Source organism: Populus trichocarpa, chromosome 1 (assembly GCF_000002775.5).
Source record: "Populus trichocarpa isolate Nisqually-1 chromosome 1, P.trichocarpa_v4.1, whole genome shotgun sequence".
Taxonomy (NCBI): domain Eukaryota; kingdom Viridiplantae; phylum Streptophyta; class Magnoliopsida; order Malpighiales; family Salicaceae; genus Populus; species Populus trichocarpa.
In genome coordinates this window covers 27,379,174-27,390,823 of record NC_037285.2, presented here as the reverse complement: position 1 = coordinate 27,390,823, position 11,650 = coordinate 27,379,174, and the positions used below count along the sequence as shown (strand labels likewise).

The following is an 11,650-nucleotide window of genomic DNA, read 5'->3' as shown; positions in this document are numbered from 1 at the left end:
TGAGGTAAAAAAAAGCATGAAAAATCTTTTCTTGAACTCTTCCTTCACTTCCTTTTTATAGTTAATTTTTTAAGCTAAAAATTTAAAGAATCAATTCTGGTATTAACCAGAATTAATTTCCATGTTATCAATTTTTAATGAACCATCATAAATCCATAATAAAACCTGAACATTATGGTCATAAAACAAAACTTATCAAATTCTTCCTTTCATAAGTTGGACAAAACAGTGGGCTATGCTAGAATAAATAATTTTTCTTGAACCAAATTCATGTTAATGTTCTATATTAAAGAGCATGTATTAGAAATTAAATTTAAAAAAAGTTTTAATCTTAAAATTGAGTGGATCTCATTTTTAACTTTGCCTCAAATATATCAATTAACCATGTTCTTTAAATAAATTTCTAACGGTTTGTTCTAACTTAGCCTTAAATATATCTATTAATTTCTCTAAATAAATTTATGACAATTTGAGGTTAAATGAATGATGACATATTGTAAGACCTTACATTCCTCTCGTCCCTTACACAAAGACTGGATGAATTTTAACTTTGACTAAAGCTATATTATATATATATATATATATATATATATATATATATATATATATATAAGCAAAAACAGTTGAGATCAAAGAAGAGCCGTTATGGCAAGCAGCCCAATTGAGGGTGATGGTTGGTCATCTAACATCTTTCTATTTAAACGGCAGTCGTTTCAGTTTGAGCGACTAGTCATGCATCTAGAGATAACACAAGAATATTTAACGGTCAGTAACGACCCATTTAAAACACGATATCCGTTACCCTCTTCTTTTAGCCGCCAAAAGTAAACTACCTCAGCCCTGTTATTGATAATGGACATTTCTCTCTGTTTTAAACCTCGAAGCCCTTCTCTTATACCCAAACAAACCAACATCAACACAGACCCTAAAAGGGACTGGAATGCAATCATGAAAAACCACGCCAGGCTCAAAAATGACCATGCCATTCTTTCTACATATACCCAAATGGAATCTTTTGGCATTGCACCAAATAACACAACCCTGCCTCTCATTTTCAAGGCCTGTTCGAGGCTCAATGACGTTGAGAGAGGCAGAAGGGTGCATTCTAGTATTCAGGGTACTAACTTGATCAAAGATGTTCGAGTTGGGACAGCTGTTGTTGATTTCTATTGCAAATGTGGGTTGCTTGAAGAAGCTAACCAACTGTTTGGTAAAATGACTCAGAGAGATTTGGTTTTGTGGAATGCAATGATATCTGGGTTTGTGGGCTGTGGTTTTTATGGGGAGGCAATTGGATTGTTCAGAAAGATGAAAAGTGAGGGTTTTGAACTAAATTCACGTACTTTGGTGGCATTGATTTTGGCATGTGAGGGGTTATTAGAATTGAGGTTAGGGAAGGAGATACATGGGTATTGGTTGAGGAATGGATATTTTGATTGTCATCCTCATGTGGGTACTGCTTTGATTGGGTTCTATTTGAATTTTGATGTGAGAGTTTCGAGTCTTGTGTTTGATTTGATGGTTATGAGAAGTGAAGTGAGTTGGAATGCAATGATTACTGGGTTTCTTGATTCAGGGGATTCGGTGAAAGCTTTGGAGCTTTTTGTTCGGATGCTAGAGGATGGGGTTAAGACTGATTTGGTTACCATACTGGTCGTGGTTCAAGCGTGTGCAGAATTTGGATATCTCAAACTGGGGATGCAAATTCATCAAATGGCTATTAAATTTAGCTATAGTAATGATTTGTTCATAGTAAATGCATTGCTGAACATGTATAGTAAGATATCAAGTTCAGAATTAGCACGCAAGTTATTTGATATCACTACAGTTCGTGATGCTGCCCTGTGGAATTCTATGATTTCTGCATACATTGAATATGGATGCTATGAAGAAGCTAGTGATGTTTTTAATCGAATGCGAGAAGAAATAAGCCCCGATGAAAGAACTATTGTTGTTATGCTTTCTTTGTGTAGAGAGTTAGATGATGGCTTGAAAAAGGGTAAAAGCTTACATGCTCATGCATGCAAGAGTGGAATGAGGATGGATGTTTCTATTGGAAATGCGTTTTTGATCATGTACACAGATCTAAATTGTGTTGAAGCTGCATGGAAGGTTTTCAGTGTGATGAGTGATGTAGATGTCATCTCATATAACACTTTGATCTTGGCACTGGCCAGTGCCCATTTGAGGGGTGAGGCTTGGGAATTATTTCAAATCATGCAAGCATCTCAAGTGGAACCAAACTCTCACACAATGATCTCTCTTCTTGCTGCTTGTGGAGATGAAACATGTCTAAAAATAGGACGGTCCATCCATGGTTTTTCAATAAAGCATGGTTTTGAAATAAATCTACCCTTGAACACTGCGCTCACTGATATGTACATGAACTGTGGTGATGAACCGAAAGCTAGAAGTCTTTTTGAGGCCTGTCTCGCTAGAGATTTGATATCGTGGAATGCTATGATTTCCAGTTACATTAAAATCAACCAAAGCAATGAAGCTTTGTTATTTTTCAGTCGTATGATTTCAGAGGTGGAACCTAACGTGATCACAATCTTAAATGTTCTCTCAACATGTACTGACCTCGCCAATCTGCCTCAAGGCCGGTGCCTGCATGGTTATGCCATACGGAGGTTTTCCCCTTCTGATTCAAATGTGTCTCTTGCAAATGCTATAATAACAATGTACACAAGATGTGGTAGCATGCTAACTGCTGAAAAGATCTTTAAAAGCTTACCAAAGAGAAACATCATCTCTTGGAATGCCATGATAACCGGCTATGGTACACATGGTCGTGGTTATGATGCCATCATTGCCTTCAAGCAGATGTTAGAAGAAGGTTTCCAGCCAAATGAGGTGACTTTCTTATCTGTACTATCTGCTTGTCGCCATGCTGGCATGATAGAGCAGGGTTTGGAGCTCTTTTATTCCATGGTTCAGGATTTCAAGATGATTCCTGCGCTTGAACATTATGGCTGTGTAGTTGATCTACTTGGTCGTGGCGGATGCTTAGATGAAGCTAGAGAATTTATCAATTCTATGCCTATTGAACCAGATGCATCAGTGTGGAGAGCACTGCTCAGTGCTTGTCGATTTCATTCTAACCCAAAACTAGCTTCTGCTATTTTTGAAAACCTTGTCAAATTAGAACCAGCAAATGCAGGAAATTATGTTTTGCTATCCAATATATATGCTGAAGCAGGTCATTGGTCAGAGGTAAGACAAATAAGAACATTTCTCAAAGAGAAGGGTTTAAGAAAGCCACCAGGAACTAGTTGGATCATCGTAAGGGATCAGAGTCACTCTTTTACCGCTGCAGATACATCACACCCTCAATCTGACAAAATTTATGCAAATTTGAATTCTTTGCTGACCTTGATTAGAGAATCTGGATATGTTACTGGTTTTTATTTGGTATTTCATGATGAAGAGGATTAGAGTAAAATCGGGGTATGTGGTGCCAGAATTAGAAGCTCAGTTGTGTTTGGAATGATCAGCTTGAAGAGAAGTTCTCTATGGTGACACTTACAACTTGGGGCATTCTAATGATTGTCATGAATTTAGTACATTTTTCAAATAATTGGGAATATCTCAGGAACGATTCTGTTGTTACTATCTAATTATTGCATCTGCTCATGCAAAAAAATATTGTTGAGGCACGAGTGATGGGGAAGACAATCCTGATTTACTGTTAATCTGTTAAGAGGTGGAATATCTTATAAGATTATGGAATTCCTGGAAAGCCTGAAAGGACCATTGACCATAAACCTGGTTCATTTGGAAAGAGATCAAGAATCATCCAGGAGGTTGCAAGGCTATTAAGTCGCAATTTAATTGTGTATTCACTTGTAGGGACATGACAGGTACATATAGTTTTTGCTGTATATATATATATATTAATTAACAGAAACTATTTCATGTGAGAAAAGTACCATACACTTGCTTATAATAGTTAAATTATGATTTTGCTCTCAACTAAAAAAACAAAGAATTGGTTTTAAATGGTAAAAGAGTCTTTTCATGGGGTTCATTTTTATTCTAGAATTGTTTAGGGGTATTTTTGTTTTTTTATAATTTTTTAAACAGTTAAATCACTTTATTACTATTAAAAGCAAAAAAAAAAAAAAATGGCTTAGGGGCTTTTTTGATAATTTCATTGCTATGCACAGTGTGATTACTCTACTACCCTTGAAGCAACAAAATCTTAGGCTTGACTTTAAGGGCATATTAATTATTTCATATTGATTTTTTAGCAATAATCAAGTGGTCTTGGGGTGATTCGGTAATTTAATTAATTAAAAAAAAGTTGTTCCCACGTTTCATGAACGCACCAGCAAGCCACCCCACCATCTTTGGATAGCGCGTGTGGTGTCTCGCATAGGTGGAAAATAGGTTTTCTTGGTGTTTTATGATTCCTCACTATGAATAAAACTTTTATGGATAGCTCCTGTTATTATATAACCTTTGGTTTGGCGACAAATGACTTTTTTTTTTCCTTTTTTTCTCTCTTTTTCTTGGATTTCGTGCCTAGCTTTTCAACATTTTGCATCAACTCTTCAGTTTTTGTGTTTCTTATTATTTTAATTGTTATTTTGTTTATTTTAATTAATTTATAGAATTGAATTGTTTTTTAATTTTATCCTCTATTGTTTTTTTTTTTAATTTCATATTTGGTTTTCATTCTTTTTTATTTCTATTTATTTTATTTGGGATGATTTTCAAATTGATTTTTAAAAAAAAATTCATTATCTTTTATTATATTTACATATCAGATTTTATTCTCATTCTTTTTCTTACTATTTTTTTTTTTGTCTTGACAAGTTTTTTAAATTAATATTTTTTTTCTAATTTCATCCTTCAATATAAAATTGACTTTATTAGTTGACCCCAAGTCTAGGATTTAAAAGGTTGCGTATTTAAAAACTTAACCCATGTTTAAGATATTCACCTGAGTTTATTTATTTTAAAACTCATATTCTTTAGTTTCATCATTAAACATTTGATTTGAATGGATTGTAATTTATTTATTTATTTTGCATTATATAGGATTTTTCATTGATTTTAAAAATTACTCGGGTTATCCTGGTTTTTTTATTTGTTGTTCTTTGTTAGATTTATCTTCTTTTTAAAATATATTTTTTAATTAAATTAAATTGATTTTTCAATATTTTTTTAAATATTGTTCGGTATATTACCATCTTCATTTTTTTACATTGTTTTAAAGGTTAAACAAAAATATTCAGGCCGTGGCGTAGCGCAAAGCAAAAATTCATTTGTTTTTTTCTTTATTTAAATTCATGTTTATTCTGTTTCATCCTTTAACGCTTGATTTATTTGAATATTGGGATCTATAAATTGTTTTTTGGCTTTCTATAGGATTTTTTATTAATTTTAAAAATAACTTGGATTATCTCAGGTCTTTTTTTTTCTTTGCTATTTTTTTAATTATATTATTAAATTAACTTGATTTAATTGATCCAGTCAGGTTAATGACCTGAGTCTCAGATTTTTTTTTCTTTAAATACACTGGCATCACTTGAGAATCCTTTTTTTATGTTAGAACCAATTCGGTCCAAGTCGCAGCATAGCACAGATCGCAAATCTAGGTTTGTTCGAGTCATTTTTTTGGATCTTTTTTTTAATTGATTGTTTTTCATTTTAGGCCTTGAATATTTGGTTAATTAGAATTTGGCTTTCTAATTTGTTTCGATTTGGATTCCATAGAGTTATCACGAGCTTATTCCTTAAATCCCGAGTCAATTCAATCTGTCAACTTCTTAATATTTTTTTAAAAAAGTGTTGTCCAGTATGTCACCGCCGCAATATTTTAGAAAGATTTCGTGCATTATACATCAAATTCTTAACGTTCTGACATATTTATGTTTTTTTTAATGATATAAATAAAATAATCCAGCCTGCGGTGTAGCGCGGGTAAAAAAACTAGTGTGTATATATATCTTAACATTCTTTATAATTTATTGATTTTGTGCATAAGCTTTTAGCAAACTTCTGTGACCTATTTACTTTGTGTGTTTTACTGATTAATGACTAATTAATCAGATGCCATGGATATGAAAATTTGTTTTCTAATAGCTTACCAATTACTGGAATCCATCGCTGCTTCATTTTCGAGGTTAAAAACTGGGGATGAAAGGATCAAATTTTAATGTCTTGAGCTCGTTCTTATCCCTTTATGATCTGTGAAACCATCTCCACGCTTGTCATTTTCGAGGTATAGTGAGATATATTTTTTATACAGGTTTCTTTCCTCTGTAATCAGTAGATGATGGTTCTCTACCTCTTCCATGAATACATTACCATATTCAAACACATTTCATCTGGGGAAATGGTGGTTGTAACTTTTAAGACGATATTTTAGAATTTGCTCCGAACATGGTGATAACACCAAAATCAAACCTAAAACACTTTCTCAGCTCCATTTTCCACTGCTAACATGTCAAACTTACTGATCATCTAACAATTTAACAACAGGGGGGAAAGAGGGTGTGGTTAGGCATGGTTGATCGATTGCCTTGGAAATCCACAGTTATAAAGACGTTCTACCAGCCACCAAAAACCAGAATCTGTGGGTTAAGACTGTTTCCCGAAGTTGATCATTCTAAACTTGAGCTAAAATCCTTCCATGTTTAGAAATCTTTGGATCAATATACCAAAAACAACAGCAAACTCGACCCCATCAAAGGCACATAAACGATCACGAATCCCTTCCCTGAAACCCCTAACAAGATCTAACCTTACAACCTAGCTAGCAACATTAGGCAACCCGTCAAGATCAATCCAAAGTTGCCCCACTAGAAACATCAAAGTTCCAAGAATTCCCGATGCAACAAAGACTGATCAACTAAAGGAGGCATCAGCCATCACGGTTGGTATATGATCCCTTGGTGCTCCATAGTATGTAAAAGTAGGTTCCACATCACATCAGTTTTATGGGATAAGAATTTCCTCATGCCTATATCTCATCTTCTAATAAAGATGGAAAGAATAACAATGAAAATACCATTCACCTTTCCGATCCAATATCCCCTACCCACCACCCCACTTGGACCCACCTCATCATTGATTCTGATGAAGCAGATATGGAAGCAGATGGAAAGTAAACGCTTAAGGAACCAAAGATGGAATGAAAAGGACCATAAAGATTGCTAATTGTTTTAGTATTAGTGTAAATGCAATTTATTACATCCTCAGGATTTGTTGAACTCCAATACAAATCAACCTCAGATGACAGCAACAAGAACAAATAAATTATGTAAAATGGGAGAGCAACACTTCATCCCTGCCCAAAAAGAAAAACACATATCCTATACTCTTAACAAAATAATTCAACGGAAAATATGAACCTGAAAAAATGAAAATTCCAGACGAATCTAAGTGGAGCTGGACCTTTGCAGGAAAAACCCCTGCAAAAATTTAAACCTCATGATTACCTCTGTAATAATTTCAGAAACAAAATGAAAGAATGAATGGAGAATTTCTTCTGTGAACTTTTTCTTCCTTTGAGCTCGTATCGTTACGACTACCTTATTTAAATCTGATAGCACCAACTAAAAAATCTGAAATTCAGCTATGACTATATATGTATTTATTTGCTTTTTCCCTAAGCAACGTTCTGATCAAGCTGCAACCCGTCAAGCCAGGCTTGCAAAGCCACGTAATCACTGGATTCGATGTGAGGATTTGAAGTAGAGCCATCAAGGATGGCCGAGACTGGAATAGCAGTTGCCTCGTTTGTCTCAGATGGTGAGTCCTTTAACATTGAATGAACCCATGACACATCGGGTTCCTCTCCAACGTGCTCAATTGAACATGATGTGCGTGGCTGACCCATTTCGTCCGCCTGTATAAACCTATCTACATTCCTGTTCTCAGATTTCCATATTGACCCTGAATTTGTACCATTGGATCCAAGGTCATATGATGGCTTAGAACTAAACTTCTGTGAGAGAAGGCTGCTTTGTAATTGTTGCAACATCTTCTCCTGGCGAACATGAGCAGATAGTTGAGAGCCCAAAGAGGACACAGGATAATTGATATAAGATGATATCCCCTGAATTCGAGATGCCTTGCTTTTCTGATGCTGCTGCTGTTGATTAAGAGCTGCTGACGAATATGTGGGAGAGAAAACAGATGCAACACCTCCCAGTTGCTCAGGATGCTGAGGAGATGAGACATTTGCATAGAAAATCTTGTCTAGATTTGAGTGGTTCAGGGTGTTTGAAGGAGAAAAAAGATCGGTATAGGAACCATTGTACTGTAGCTGAGAGAAAGAGGATGGCTCGTTTAGGGGCAGATGTTGCTGGAATGCAAAATCCCGCAATCCATTAAGCTCCTCGGATGAAATGTCTCTTGCATTGAGAGAACTTCTCAGACGGCTTGCTTGGAGACTGCTATGCAAATTTGGGATAGTTTGCTGAGGCCAAGGCACAGATGGGTGTGAACTGTTGCTTGAAAGATGCTTCAGTGGATTAAATGTAGAAGGTGACGTCGAGGAAACTGCTGAAGGGGAGCTAGGCAACAACTTCGAGGCCGTGGTGAAATCCATAACATCTACTTTAGAGGATGCAGCTCCAGTAGACATATTCAGAGATCTCAGTTCATTTGATGTGTGAGCAAAGAAACACACTCGACGCATGCAATTCGTGCCTTCCTTGCAAAGTCGAGTCTTGTATTGGGTAGGGTGTAGCCAGCTCTCGAAAATCCCATGAGCATATTCACACAAATCCCCACGCCTACATGTCCCATTCCTGTGACCTGGACATGGTGCACAACTGTAATGGAACTTCCTTGGGTCCCTTCTCCTTGCATTCTCACCTGGATGAACAAAAGGACACTCGGTCCAATCATGGGCATATGCCCTGGAACAACGTTGGATCTTGAAGGAGAACATCCTAAACTCATCGCTAGCGTAAACACTGTTCTTAATATCAGGAATAGTTGGATCAACAGGGTATCCTTTCTTAGCAGAAGAATGTACATCGTTAGGCATACGGGTAACTGGCGACAATATAGAGCCCGAGGGAGAGGACGAGGAACCTTCATCAATCAATGATGACAGAGAAGGTGAACTGGATCTCAAACTAGGACATGAAACTGGCATCATATCCCATTGACAGACAGAACCATTTTTCAAGAGCTCTTCAAGTGCAATTTTCAGGTGAGGAAATTTTGAGGGAGCAACGATAACATCAATTGGGCGACAACCATTGGCATCAAAGGCATTAGTATCAGCACCTGCAAGTAATAGCAACTTGACAACAGAGATGGCATTAACAGATCCACCAGAAACAGCACAATGAAGAGCAGTGCTCTTATCCGGGCCACAACAGAAATTTATATCTACCTCAGGTAGAGAAAGAATTAGTTTCACAATGTCAACACTGCCATATTTAGCAGCAATCATTAAAGGGGTTCTCTGCTCGAGAACCATCTTCCTCGATCCCCCATGGCGACCGTACCATAGTCCAACCTGCTTAACCTCGGATTCATCAAACACTGATCGCCTGAAACCCTCGACGTCATTACCTGCCGCAAACTCAAGCAACGAGGAAAAAGAATGCTCGGTATCAATCGAGTAGCTCATATCTTCAGTAAAAGAATTGCTTTCCATGGGAGACAATGGAGTCATAGTCTGCGATTTTTTTGACTGATTAGGCCATTGACACATAATTCAACAAACCGAAAACCAATTTTCACAATACAATTCTGTAAGAAACACAAAATTGAATAGAATAATTTTCTTCTTTCAGAAAACGAAAGGGTGCCCACCTCAAGTTTTTGAATTTTATGACAAAGAAAAGATAAACTTTCAATTGGGGAGAGAATTGTAAGACCAAAAAAATGACAAGAGAAGTCAGTGAGCGATAGGAGAACTTGGTATGGTGTGTATAAATATAAGAAAAGAAAGCTAAAAATCCTTACAGATAAAGAAAAAGAATCTGTTCCGTAGATTTTGAAAAGCTACCAAGGAAGTCTCAGACAACTTCGGATTTTCTACATAAAAACTTTCTATGATTAATCTTTAAATTAGTATCCAACTAATAAGTACTGTCCTGAATTCTGGTTTTTAATAGTAGTACAGATCCTTTCAGGAACCAGAAAAGAATAAATAATTTTTCTTTGATGAAATACCTAACGTAGCAGAAACCGGAGAAAAGATAGACAAGAAAGAACTTTCTGGCTTCAAAAATGATGTATAATTCTCATAAGGAAAATATAATCTCAATAATATTCAAATGGAAACTCATTTTCTTCTTTCCAATTTTAGCTCTTATTTATTACCATTTCTTGGTACTTCGGTTATTGAAATTTAAAACGAAACCATGATCTTTAAAGCTTTCTTTTTCTATTATTTTTCTTTCCTTTTTCTCATATTTTCTCACCAACCAAACAGAATCTAAAACATAAAAAACTTACTAATTAACGTATTATCAAGACGATTAAAATCATAAGCATAAAAGTAAGGAGCACATGAACTCACTCATTGAGTTAAATATTATACAAGGTGGTGGTGACTTTTTCTTCAAGAAACCAGAAGAATCCAATCAAGAAACGTACGGTCAAATCAAAGAAGCAAATATAATTGCCAAGAACTGGAAAAAAAAAGAAAAAAAGATGGCGAGTATATTGAAGGGAGAAGCTCAAAGGACTAGAGAGAGGGAAAGTCGATAGAGAGTATAACGATTTTTTGAAAAATAAATGTGAGATTAAATAGGGTTTAAGGGATTTTTGGGGTGAAGTTTGAAATTTGTGTAAACTTTGGGGGGCTTAAAAGGAGTTCTACGGTGGTTTAACGGGGTAAGGAAGTGAGAAGGGGTGAAGGGAAATCTCCTCCGTTTAAGAATTCTCCTCTCTTTTTTCAAATACAAAATAGTAAACCTTTTGTTGTTTAATTAATTAATTATGTTTTAATTATTTTAATGGACTAGGACTTTTAATATTTTTGTACTTTTAATATTTGGTAAATCTAACCTAAATACCTAATCTCTAAATAATTTCCAAAATAAGTTTTTTTAATAATGTGTGTGGTTTTTTAAAATATTTGGTAAATCTAACCTAAATACCTTTATCCCAGTATTCCAATTATATCAATGATGTGTGTGGTTTTTTTTAATAAAAAAAAGTGTGTATGTGTGTGTAAATTAATAAAACCAGAAGATTAAAACAATATAATATATGATAAGTTAATTAAATCACATAAAAATATACAAACAAATATTTTATCTAGTTAAAAATAAATTAGAAATAAGAAAATGAAAACAAAAATAATTCTAAATCTAACAACTCTAGAAATCCATCATCATATCTCTTAAGTTATCTTAAAAAATAATAATCTTTAAAATTTTGGTATTTATTAAAGGAGTACAACAAATCTTCAACTAACAAAATAATAATTAATGATATCCTAAAAAATCCAAGTAACTTAGAAATAGAACTTCCAGGTTAGATAATCGGTTGATCATTGATTCTAGCAATCTCATATATTCTCCATAACCAAGATGATTGATAATTTATACTTGGTGTTTGGTATGCTAAGGTGGTTTGTGGCTAATGTCTGCAAAAGATCTTTTTTTAGTGGAGACAGGGACTCTGATACTTAAATAAATATCTTTTTAGAGAGAGAAAATAC

General features: G+C 34.9%; 2 protein-coding genes across 2 annotated transcripts; one reads left to right on the top strand and one right to left on the bottom strand.

Annotated features, from left to right (window-relative positions):
• The first annotated feature begins 766 nt into the window (after positions 1–766).
• Positions 767–4,128, top strand: LOC18095077 (pentatricopeptide repeat-containing protein At5g27110). Its single transcript, XM_024608660.2, has one exon. It carries the CDS (start codon positions 853–855, stop codon positions 3,436–3,438), a length of 2,586 nt encoding a protein of 861 aa, XP_024464428.2. The 5' UTR covers positions 767–852; the 3' UTR covers positions 3,439–4,128.
• A 3,033-nt stretch (positions 4,129–7,161) lies between these two features.
• Positions 7,162–10,749, bottom strand: LOC7465150 (zinc finger CCCH domain-containing protein 56). Its single transcript, XM_002298367.4, has 2 exons — positions 10,502–10,749; positions 7,162–9,652 (listed from the first exon to the last, which is right to left on the bottom strand). Exon 2 carries the CDS (start codon positions 9,647–9,649, stop codon positions 7,622–7,624), a length of 2,028 nt encoding a protein of 675 aa, XP_002298403.4. The 5' UTR covers positions 9,650–9,652; positions 10,502–10,749; the 3' UTR covers positions 7,162–7,621.
• Positions 10,750–11,650: the final 901 nt, after the last annotated feature.